This window comes from Amphiura filiformis, chromosome 2 (genome assembly GCF_039555335.1).
Source record: "Amphiura filiformis chromosome 2, Afil_fr2py, whole genome shotgun sequence".
Lineage (NCBI taxonomy): Eukaryota > Metazoa > Echinodermata > Ophiuroidea > Amphilepidida > Amphiuridae > Amphiura > Amphiura filiformis.
In genome coordinates this window covers 48,141,983-48,154,787 of record NC_092629.1, presented here as the reverse complement: position 1 = coordinate 48,154,787, position 12,805 = coordinate 48,141,983, and the positions used below count along the sequence as shown (strand labels likewise).

The following is a 12,805-nucleotide window of genomic DNA, read 5'->3' as shown; positions in this document are numbered from 1 at the left end:
ATTAAATCCAAACCAATCAATAAAGCAATCAATGAATCAAGCATCAAATGTTAAATTTAAAGAAATTATGGGAAAAGAGAACACATTATTACTTTAAGGGCTTCATTACATTATTCAGTGTGTGTTTCTCCTTCCTATTCAATGACTCCCACAAGACTAGCCAACTTAACACTTACTCCTATACTTTGATCAGCTCGTAATCGGTTGAAATTGCTAGGCTTTTACCAGTACGCCAAAAAGTAGACCCACGCTAAGAGTGATCATATAGTGTCTGCGTCTTAGAGAATAACGATAGAATTTTTATTTTGCCTATCCTCTATCCGTGTGATAGATTTACAGGCAGGTGCAATATTTTGAGTAGTGGATGCCGGCGCAGCGGCGGTATCTACTACGATAAAAATATTGGACCTGCCTGGCGTCTATCACAGGTAGAGGATAGGCAAAATAAACATTCCTATCGTTTATTCTCATTCTTAGTCAGTTAAGTATTATTTTAATAACTGTAAACAATTTTTAAAGCAAAAACTAAGTTACCGTCATAAAACTCCCTCATTATAAAATGAACGAAACTTGTTTACAACTTCACGTATTCTGTTGCGCGTACTGCTAAGCGCGTCGCAGATTCCGCACTAGTTTACGCATCCAGCGCGATACATACTCGCACCTCTACACGCGTGTTACGCAATATCAAGACGCATGATGACGTGGGGTCGCTCTACGGCCTGATAGACGGCACCCGAAATCATGCGATTGTCCAATCAGAAATGTGTCTACGAACTAGACCACTCCCACTGACTAAGAATGGTCTATATTGGGCGTATTAAATAAAGTAGACAAAGTATAGGACTTAAAGAAACAATTTGTGATACTTCTGAAGACATTTGACAAGACAATTCTCGAAATAAAATATATTGATATCAATCCGCGATATTATAAGGCTCGACGATTACAAGCTGATCAAACTATAGGTGTCTTTAAATTCAACACACTATTTGGAAAACTGAATTTCTTAAATAAAATGGTGCATGACCAAGATCAAAATAAGCTGCATTGAATGTCTGATGAAGCGCTAATATTGAGAGTTTACAAAGGGTGAAAATTATGTTTTACTTTATATAGCACACTATAAATGTCCATGTAGCTGTACATAAATGGAGAAATTCATTAAGACAGTGGCTTGGGATGAAAGATATAGTCACACATGTGTGAACAAATGTCCAAGCGCAGAGACATAGACAAGTTTTGAAACCTATGTTTTACATAGTTGCTTGACGTCATTATGTGTAGCACAAACAAGCAGTACACACCCTATCCAAATGATTGATACTCATCAGTCTGGATGTTAATTCAAGCCTGTTTTCTTATAAATGCAATATTGGATATCTCAAAATGATTAGACTTTTTATGACCTCTGCCTGCTAGCCATAAGCTGAATTTAACATAAAAAGTCAAAATTTTGAGATATTTTCTGAAAATATCAAGAGCTATCTTAACAACCACCAAACCAATACAGGGCTTGTTTGTACTCATTTTAATGCATTTTTCATGTTGATTCCAAATATGGTCATGGAAATGTACATTTCTGAAAATTTAGAACTTTTGAAAAAAATTTGGAGCTTGCTGTCTGCAGTCGACAGCCGTGTAGAGATACTCTAGGGTAGAATTTTGTTTCACCTGAATGTGAGTCTATTTGCATTCTGGTAACAGCATCTTACAAGAACCATCTCCCCATTTACTTATAGGCTCAACAAATCTACAAGAATCTCTTTAGATTCACAAAAATCAGTTTATACACCTTTTTCCCAGACGTCACCGATCAATCGATATATAGGTCCAGCATTCAAGTCATCCGTGCCCAAAAGCAAATACCGCGCCAGCACGCATGATCATCTTTGCATGCGTGGAGCTATACGTTTTGTGTGAGATTACCAGCTCGCAGTACGTGTTAATGCAGCCGTCAAAGGGAGTCTTGAACCTACCCTCCTCAAGGGGTTCACCTTGATTCACCCTTCATAAATTATTTTTAGGCAAAGATTCACCTTCTGTCCAAAAATATCAGTTCAAGATTCGCCACAAGAAAAAAATTATTAGGTCAAGATTCACCTGATCTGTGAATGCTGGTTCTATGTAAAAGCATATATAACAATCCACACGAGGGTAAAGATTAGTCAAAGATTCACTTTTGCAATCATATGTTTGGTTGAAGATTCACAGCATCTGAAAACTCATTGGGTCAAGATTCACCCTATGGTTTTGTCCAGTAAGTTAAAGATTAGACGCATTTTCAACAACGACATGGTGAAGTCTTGAGGAGGGTAGGGTCAAGATTCCCTTTGACGGCTGCATAAATTTGTCACGCCATAGAAAGTAAACAAATTGTAAAACAAAACATCGCAGTTTTTCTGTATCTTTTGTATTCTATAGTATCAAAACAACCTGAAACAAAGGTAACCAGTAGGCTATACAGTTGCTGTTTAAACAACTATTTTGTGGAAGCTGAAGCGAATGATGGCAAAACCGAGGAGAAAATATGCAGCATTTAGTATTTTCATATTCCGGGCGTGTGGGGAACGTACATGTTGTTTATTTACATCTGAGACCCCAATATCGATTAAGTGACGTCACAGGAAAAAAGGTCCAAAACAGATCTCTGCAAAAATGGATTTTTGCCAAATATTTGGGCCTGTGCACCAACAAAATAAAAGCACAGATTTGATGATGATGAAGCATGCAGATCATAATAGCCTAATTGTTGGGTGTCTTAGTGTGAATACCCATTAGCTAATTAATCTTATGACATGTGTCATTTTAAAGAGGTACGGTCTGATTTTATCACATGCTGTTCTCTACCTTTTATAGGGCAGCACTTCTAATGTTATACATCATGAATCTGGACATTTGGAACACTGCTCATTACAAGATTCTTGCATAAAACTTCAAGGCTTAGTTGCACAAATATAAAACCATTTTTAGTTCAATATCAAAATTATAAACAAATAACCATCATTTTAATATTACTGATTAACAGTAAATTAAGCAAATTAGATTTTTCCATCACTTTCTCTAATAATTAAATATTTGCTATGTATTACATGCCTCCACTGGTTATTTGTTCACAATAATGTGCGTCATTTGCGAAGGACAAGACATCTTTACGTCAATTCTTGGAATTGTTATTAATATTGTACTATTCCTACAAAGTAAGTTCAAGGAAACTAAAATGTTCCAAATAACCAATTTGCAAATAAGATGGTTGTTGTTAACAAAAAATCTTTAGACATGGGTCTCTGTTTTTTAAAAATTGCTCTCAAAACATAATTTTGCAGGTTTTTGAGTAAAAGTTACCCTTAGATTTGGGGTAGAGATTTGAAACTCAGACAGCAGACCCAGTCCAAAAATAATTCCAAGTGCCCCTCCCCTTCAACCTGCAAACTTCCTTTTTCTGACCTGGTAAACTGGCTAAGACCTGATAAGCCAGCTCATCTGATCTGGAAGCAAAGTATACTTGTGACCCGATCTGATCTACTCTGGCTGAAGTCAGAAATTTTGAAAATTGAGTTAAGCACCATTACTACCTTGCTCAGTACCTAGACTTACTGCAGGGCGTGAGACTGCTCTTTCCTAAAAAAAACTAAAAAAACCCAAAAACTGAAAATGCGCATGAAATTGGGCAAAAAATACCAAAAACAGGTTGAAATTAAATAAAGTTGCAGAAGTTTTGACTAAAAAAAAAAATCAGTTTCAAAACTGAAAATTCTCATACCTGTTACTGATGTTGAATCCCCAGGTCTTTTGAATGCTTGGTTGCAAAGCTATGAACCTTTGATACATCCATTTTCTTATGTTTTTTATTGTTTTTTCCTCCCCATTTTTGCCTAAATCCCAGTTTCATTATTGCCAACTTCAGCCTGGTCACATTTGTGTTTTGCGTACTGAAAGTTGAGAGAGCTGAGAAGACAATTATGTATGTACAAAGAAATGGTGTGGTATCAAACACCGCCCAGCACTAAAGAGTATTCTGAGTAATGTTCTAATCCACTCTACCCATCACTTGTTATAAATGTTGTACGCAGTAAAATGTCCTACTGAACAAAGGCAATGTGACGCCAACTTGCAATGTTCTCTCCAAATTTTGATTAAGTTCAGCTTGAAGCCATATCCAGTTTCTAAAATCCAATGTGCCAAAGTGAAATTTACACTTTATAGCTGCAAAAACATGTAGGAATACCATTAACTATGATCTACCCACTGTAACACATGCACCTTAAATGGGTATTCTCAGTATGGAGTGTACTATTATCATTTACAATAAAGTATAATGATGCTGATCATGAATCAATTATGATATGGTAAGCTTAGATGAGATCTTTATTAACTCTCTCCACACAACAAGTTTCATTTTTTTCTTTAAATTCAAAAATTTCAGAATTGTAAATTTTCATGACCATATTTGGAATCAGCATGAAATATGCATTAAAATGAGTACAAACAAGCCTAGTTTTGGTTCAGTGGTTCTTAAGATAGCTCGTGATATTTTGAGAAAATATCTCAGAACTTAAGACTTTTTATGTTGAAGCCTATGGCCAGACACACAGATCATTAATGACACTGGCCACACAGTATGCACCATTTTGTAATAAAATTCTTGATGAAGTTCCACCTGGATAATTCAAAGTGACACACTGTGCAGTCAATAAATGCATCAAATACCAATTACAAGGCATATCCTGCAACCATACAGGGGAGGAAACTCATCCAATGGTGGCGACTTTATCTATCTATCAAACCAGTTTCAGAGGCTAATTATTTTCCTCGGTATTGGCAGTTGATACTTTTAAAAAAAATTTGTCCTCGGCAGGACAGGTTGGTGTAGAAATTGTCACACTTGCCTCTCAACAATGTGGCCCAGGTTTAATTCCCTGTAGTGCTGAAAGTGAGGATTGCTGCCATCCATGACTGCTGCCACAATCAATGAAAAGAATAGTTGGCACACTTGCTCAAAACAATTTAAATGTATGATATGAATTTGATGTAGACACTCTGCCCTGTATCCCATCCTTCCCCACTCCGATTCCCATCTTTCAATGTTGGAGGGTCTCACGGATCTGATGACAACATGACTTTGTCCAACATTGGATTGGGGGAGTGAGGCAGAGATTCACCAAAAGACAGTCAAAGTGTGCCAACATATTTCCCTCATTGCAAATTCAGGCATGGTGCTCATGATTGCTCTACAGCTGAGGCATTATAAACTCCTCAAAAAAAGTTTGGAAACTTTCAAAAACGGTTGTATATCAGAACATTTTGAAATCTATCTCCATATTGTTTGATACCAGCAAAAACATTGTTCTTTCCTGTCAACAATGACACCTCATTTGTGACGATAACTTATTCCACGGCTGAGTAACTTTCTTTGAAAGACAGAGAGGTCTAAAAAAAAATGTGCGAAACTGACCATTATCTGCGCTCATCTTATTGTTCTGAATGAATGAATGAGTGGTTTAAGTTTAATGCATGAATAAAAGAATGAATGAAAAGTTGTTTGCAGTACATCATGTTGAATGAAAAGTGCTAGGACGGGATTAGCAGTTCTACTACATGTGGATTCAAACAGATCAACGCAGGTCAACTTATCTTGCTGGTCACTTCTTCATAGTGGTCATTTGCAAGAAAATTCTAATCAAAGATGGTTCGATTACCAGACCTGGACAAGGCTCGCGCTATTGGTCAGCTTGAGGCTGGCATACCTCAGAATCACGTTACGGCGACTTTTGGATTTTCTTGCAGTATGATCTCCAAGCTAAAAGTCAAGTTTCGTCAGACCGTAGATGTCAAAGACAGACCCAGAAGTGGCCATGCAAGAAAAATAACGGCTGCAGAAGACCGGTACGTGAGACTGGCAGTACTTTGAAACTGTTTTTAATGAAACTGTGTGGTATTCCTTATTTACATGTTTACCATGTTTACTGGTGCAAATGCCGCAGACAATGACAGATTTGGCACATTTTGTTTGAGACCTCCTTGTCTTTCAAAGACAGTTACTCAACAATGAAATAAGTTATGGTCACAAATTTGGTGTCATTTTTGACAGGAAAGAACAATGCTTGTAATGATATGAATTAATATGGAAATAGATTTCAAATTTTTCTGATATAAAGCCATTTTGGTAAGTTTCCAAACTTTTTTTGAGGAGTTTAGTTCATTTTTGCTATTGGTGAGTCAGTGACATCAGTGTGCATTTCTCTGCGCACATACAGCTTCAAATTACGATCTTTCTCTCAAAGCGCTTGCCAACAAACGCTCACGTTTATTAAAGAAGCCGCATAGATGCGTGTGCAAAACAGATGCCTTAAAAAAAATGTGTGAAAGTCACTGGCTCACCAAGAGTAAAAATATACAGTAGAGCTGCTTCACGATCAGGCCAGTTATTTGATACATATGTATAATGGGTAAAAGTTTTAGGTAAAACTCTTTCCACTTCCCTGCAGGAAAACAAAAATACAGTCCAACCTCTCTTATCCGGCTGGCCATGATGAGACCAATCTCTGGCTGGATAAGTGAAAAATCTGCATAAGGGATGAAATCAAAACTCGACCGGCGGCTGTACAATGGAAACTGGACGGAACCGGCAATCAACCGCCGCCAGTCGAGTTTTGATTTATCCCTAAGTGAATTATATGTAATTCTGCATTGAATGTCTAAAGTGCTGACAATAGGAAATTACTTCGTATTAAGATGGTATTTTAGTATAACCAACGACCAATGTAAAATTATGGGTTGTCAACAATAAAAAGGATTTCCCTCCAATGAATGTTCATCTTGCAGAACATGAAAATATTCAAAACAAGGTATCATAGCATTGAAAAACATGTTTTCCTTTGAAGATCATTAGGCCGGATAACAGATCCGGATAAGGGAGGCTGGACTGTAGTAAAATCCTATGACTTGATACCTACCACAGCTACTGCTTTAGAAACACTAAGCTCCTCCACGGTCATGGCGGTGAAATACGCTACATTTGCCAACACATATATGACGGTTACAAGTGGCACTGATATGACAATGGCACGAGGCAAATTTCTGGAAAAGGAATGAGAAAATCGGTCAATTAGTAAAAATCAAGGGTCTTCCTTGGCTTTCTGCAAGAAAATTGCTTTAAAAATCCAGAAATGTGAGGAATGAGTAATTTAGGAGTCATATATAACTGAAATGATCAAAATCAAGGGTCAAATTTAGGGGGTCTTTCGAAACTGCGAAATCAAAAAAGCTGAGTATTTCCAGGGAGCATACAGGTATTGGCATAATTTGTGTTAAGTGCCCCACCCCTGGTTATTACTTACTTGTATGGGTTTTTGAGTTCTTCTGTGACAAAGTTCAAGTAATTCCTGAAAAAAGAAAAACACAGAGGCAAAGTATTAATAAGCAGACTGAATCATTCACTTTATCCATCCTTATGTCAAAGCTTCTTCAAACCAACTAAAATACATCAGTTTAACTCCCTCATAAGCCACTTGAAAACACATGCCAAACTCTACATGCATATGAGATGATTTTGCAGACACTGTAACCTGTTCGCTATTCACAAGCAAAAACGAATACAGCCTTAAAGTTGTTCACTTGACAGGCATCATCTTGACCTGCTCATCTACAGGACATGCATACTTGAGATGAGTACTGAGGAGTTTCCTGGTTACACTGATGCAGTAAGCAAGTGAGTTCTTCTCATGTACAAAGGCAGTATCTTTGTACCAGAGAAAATATCTTACACTTTCCACAATGCATTTCTTCTATTTCAATTTTCTGTACTTTGCTATCTAGTGTAACATGAGTCGATAAAAGTGACAAAAAGTACCTCAATGAACAGAACACATCCAGATCTTGCAAATTATGTTTATTTCTTTACTATTGACCCATGTTTAGCAAGTCTATTTTGAACGTAAAAACAAATGAGGCCTGTACAAAGTAAGGATCATTTGATGAAATGAGGTGATGTATCATTTTGCAAAGGATTCTGGGAAGGGTAAGACATCTTCTCTGGCTTTGTACAAAAATACCCTCTCCCTCCATAATACATCTGGGTCCCCATCCTATACCTATACCAATAGTATCTTCATATCCTCCAACCCTCCATAGGAAAATAGACCAGCATACAATAGGGCATGGTGGCTCAGTGGTTACGGCCTTGGACTCATAATCCGAGAGCTTGCTCGACATGCATGGGTTCGATTCACCGTCCCACCACCGTGTTGCGCCCTTGGGCAAGGCGCTTTGCCTCACTTGCCTCACCCCACCCAGGTGCAATGGGAAGCTGTTAGGGGTAGTCACAGTCATTGTACTGATGGACCCTGCACCACTTGTAGGCTGCAAACGTGGTTCCGACATATTCTAATGACGGCGGAATAAATGTAAAGCGCTTTGAGGCTGTATAAAGCGCTATATAAATATCTACATTTATTTATTTATTTATTTTTACAATCTATCCAAGATCTGTCTCTGTTTCTTATAAACCCCACCCCTATATCTTGTCCCAAACCAACCCTTACCCTCCTCAATAATCTAACCAGGATCTGTGGTTGAACCTTAAAAAGAGCTCTTAACATTTTTTATAAGCCACCCCACCCTCTTACCTCATCCCTACCCTGTTATACGACAGATATTGGAACATGGTGGTTAAACCAATGATGTCATGTATGCAAACAGACCAGCATACAATGCCAAGGCAATCTGTTCAGGATCTGTTGTTGTGCCTTCAAAAGATTTCTTAACATTCTTTAAACCACCCCACCTAGAACTAGCTCTGTTTGGAAACTGTGACACCCCTGTGATTCCCAGCCATAAGCCTGTGCTACACCCCATCCTCCTACCTCCAACCTCATCCCCACCCTACCAATGAAGCCTTACCATCCTCCATATGCAAACAGACCAGCATACAAAGCCAAAGCAATTTCTCCAGGATCCGTTGTTGAACCTTCAAAGGAGTTCTCAAAATTCTTTGCTCCACCTGGATGAAAAGATAAAAGAAATAATACAGAAAAAAAGTTATTCTATTATAATATCCTAAACTATTGACATATCTGGTATCAATATTTTCCTTGGAATAGAGAACAGCCCAGTGTTATCAGGTTTTTTTTAGGGGGGGGGGGCTCTCCTTCTTTTCTTTGAAACCTTATCCGAAGATGAGATCATTACGCAGTCTTATCTGTAAAGTAGGCACCGGAGTTTCGCGCGATTTAAAACGGCAAAATGCGCTGGCCACTTTTCAAAATGCGCGAAAATGCGCCAAAAAATAGGTCAAAATGCGCTAAAATGTGTGATCCCATGTTTATCAATGCAAAACACGAGAAAAACATCGGTAAAACCATGGCCTGTCAATCAATTACTGAACGACTTCGGTTCATTTCAGTTTCTGGAAAAAATAAAAAAATAAAGATGGCGACCATCACAAATCGTCGATCGAAATGTCGAAAGCAAGGGCAAATTTCCCCACATTATGCTTGGTTTAATGATCGTTATTTGTATTTTGATGTACATAAGTGAAGTTAGAACCAATATTGCGTGAATTTTCTTGTAACCGATTTGGGGCATAAAATCGTAAGTTTTAACTTTAAGCTTATCGATGGGTCAAAATCGTGAACATTCTCGATGGAACCCAAAATGCGCTTTGGACACCCAAATCCGCGAAAATGTGCGCTTTTGCGCGAACCGCGCAAAACTCCGGTGCCTACTGTAAAGTTTTAATAATACCACAAATCCACAATCTTATAGAATGCTATGACACTGTGTGACACAGCTGAGAGTGATACTATTGTGGACCTCGGGAAGAGATCTTCTTCAATAAAATGACTTAGATCCCTACTGGTTCTGTATGTCTGTTTATTCTCTCAGGCCCACACCCTGTATTTGCCATCCTTGCATTATTTTTGTTTCCAATGTTCCACATGCCCTGTTAGTGTTAGGTGAAGCACTAATAAAGGCCCAAATTGGAAAACCTCATTTCCCAGGGAAAGAAAGATCAGACAGCAGGCCAGAATGAATTGAAGGAATTAAATGAGGTAGGTCTATCGAAATTTGGATAACATATGCATTTTAAAAATTATTCACCCATCTTTATCTGATTTTTAAAAAAACTGCCTCCCCCTTCCAATAACGATACATTTTGTGCACCGTTTATTTTGTGAAAAATTGCAGACTAATCAGATGCACTACAATGTATACTATACTTGTTAAATGCCAATTAAATGGTTACATTGATCTGCATGGTCCTGATCGCTTCAACTGTTACGTAATGACTCTGATACTCATCAGAGGATACCCATAATGAGCTGAAATTAATTAAGCCAAACATATTCACTAAAGGACTGCTTAGATAATCTAAGGGCCGCTACAGATTTTTTTCAGTGGATGCAGAATATTCAATGTAACATGTCTCTGTTAAAATCTATTCAAATTCTATTTCCAGTAATGTTTAAGTTCTAACGAATGTTTGACGACGTAAAATCGATAATATATTTCCACCAGACATTGTACATAACATATTAACGATTTTACGTCATCAAACATTCATTTGAACTTAAACATTACTGGAAATAGAATGGGTATAGATTAAATAATGAAGACATGTTACAACAAATATTCTACATCGATTACTTGGAGTCTGTAGCAGCCCTAAGTTAGATAACACTGGCAGAAAAGAATCCCTGCAAGTATATTGAAGATGAATGCCATCAATTAATGCAATTATGCAAATATATATTATTAACACTTTGTGTGCAGGCAGGGGTAGAATTTGGTCTTGCTTTGCAAGAATGTAACAACATTTTACGAAACTCCAAAATCCCCCCCTCTTATTTTGCGTATTCATGCAAACTAGTTTAGGAGAATCTCTGAGAGAATGGATTCTCACCGAAATTCTAACTCTGATACGAGAATCCAATTCTTGTAATTTTGTTGACGAGAATCTTTGCGAGAATTGATTTTCGCTGAATTTCTGACCTTGTCTAAGCCTATGCAAATACAAAGTGTGAATGTAAGCCTGTATGTTCTTTTTTAAAACCGGTATAATTTTCATTATTTGAACAGCGTTGGATGCAAGACATTTTTATGCGTAGCATTATCAGCTTGCACTAATGGATTTAATATGACATTATAAAATTGCTACACATTTCCAAAATAGCATTTTGCTCCGCGATACCGGCTATAGCCAATGCTGTATTTGAACATTTGTGACACGATCAAGGGAAATAAGTCAGATGTCGCTAATTGATTTTGAGATATTGGCAAAGAAACTGTTAAAAAGTGATTGATAAATTGATGTAACCTCGCAAAGAAAAATCATATCAACATGGGGTTTTCAGTTTTTGAAAGCTCTAAATGCCCTCATGTAAACCTAATTTTCGGCTACGGTCGACATGTTACTCATTCCCTTGATCATGTACAAGCATGGGAATACGCATTCATGAAAAAGACTGGAAAAGCGCGTAAATTGGACAAAATTGGATGAAAATAAATGAAACATCGGGAATTTTGACATCAAAAAAGACTGGTTCCAGAGATTTGACTGGTAATTCTCATGATGTAACATATTGGCATGGCTTACATCAGCACATCTCGAAACAGGCTAACAAATATTTTAATGAAAATTGTCAGAATTTAACGTCATTAGAAACGTCTTTGAAACAACAAATTAAAACATGTAACAATCAGCAGGCGCCCCTTAAAATAGCAATAATACCATTTAATTGGTATGCTAATGGAATAATACAGATTCATTAACAATTGACATTATTATAAGAAGCTGATTGAACAATATGGCTTCATTAATTGGGATGAGAAGCTCTTGTAATGACCAGATAATAGACCACCTGTTACGGTAATCAGGGATGTAAATGATGCTTTGAAAAAATTACAGAAAATATTAGAAGTAAATTGTTAAGGAGAGTGACAGTGGCGAGCGCCGGAGGCGCCGGTTCCATACGGCGTAGTCCAGGGGCCCGCTTATATTCCCTGGTGGGGTCGAGGGGCAAAGCCCCCCAAGCTGTGGGGTTTCTGCATGTTTAAAGCCCTTAGGAAGCTGTAATCGTGGGGTAAAATGGCAGTAAATCGTCATGTAAATACTCCTTTAATTTAACCAAATATCAGCTTTTAAATTACAGCACAATATTACTCGCTCGGTACACACGATGTTTTGATCGCGATCGCCATCTTTGATTTTGAATCTGTCTCTTGTACAGCCATTCCATTCTCGCTTTTACATGTATACGTACTTGTGTATTATCGTTCCACATGAAACTGGTAACAGAGGTAAGACAGACGACAAATGATGGCGCTATTTACTTATTAATTTTTTTTTGCCAGACGGTGATTTATGGCATTAAAAAACATTTCGAAAATTAAAAAGATACAGAAAAAACGGAAAAATCACGAAATAACGGGAAAATACGGAAAATTTTGTCAAATCTACAAAATTACAGAATTCCGTAAATTTACGGAGAATTTACATCCCTGTGTAATAGGTCTTAAAGCTTTTAGTGTGAGACTTCATTTATCACTATTGTAGAGATACGGTCTTCGCCTTCCGTCACTAGCAGGTTCTTCCAGTTTAGCGGTTCTCAAAGTTAAGAAGGAATCACAGAGAAGTTTTTGGTGTTGATGGATCCGGATATTAAGATGTAAATAAAAGTTTGTCTTGATATTATATCTGAAGCGAGTGTTCATCATTGAGCCAATTCTTCATTCCCCTGTGACATCTCCGATGTAAACGCCACACTATCAAATGTTACTCAGGAGCATCCATAACCGGGGAGTC

The 12,805-nt window shown here is 37.5% G+C and overlaps 1 protein-coding gene across 1 annotated transcript in view; it reads right to left on the bottom strand.

Moving 5' to 3' along the window:
• The window catches only part of LOC140146306 (large neutral amino acids transporter small subunit 1-like), a 90,545-nt gene that overhangs the window by 15,807 nt on the left and 61,933 nt on the right, over positions 1-12,805 (bottom strand). Inside the window, exons 3-5 of the mRNA XM_072168105.1 lie at positions 8,902-9,001; positions 7,341-7,385; positions 6,957-7,080 (exon numbers count right to left, since the gene is read on the bottom strand). Coding sequence (XP_072024206.1) covers positions 6,957-7,080; positions 7,341-7,385; positions 8,902-9,001 — 269 coding nt within the window. The remainder of the gene's footprint in view (positions 1-6,956; positions 7,081-7,340; positions 7,386-8,901; positions 9,002-12,805) is intronic.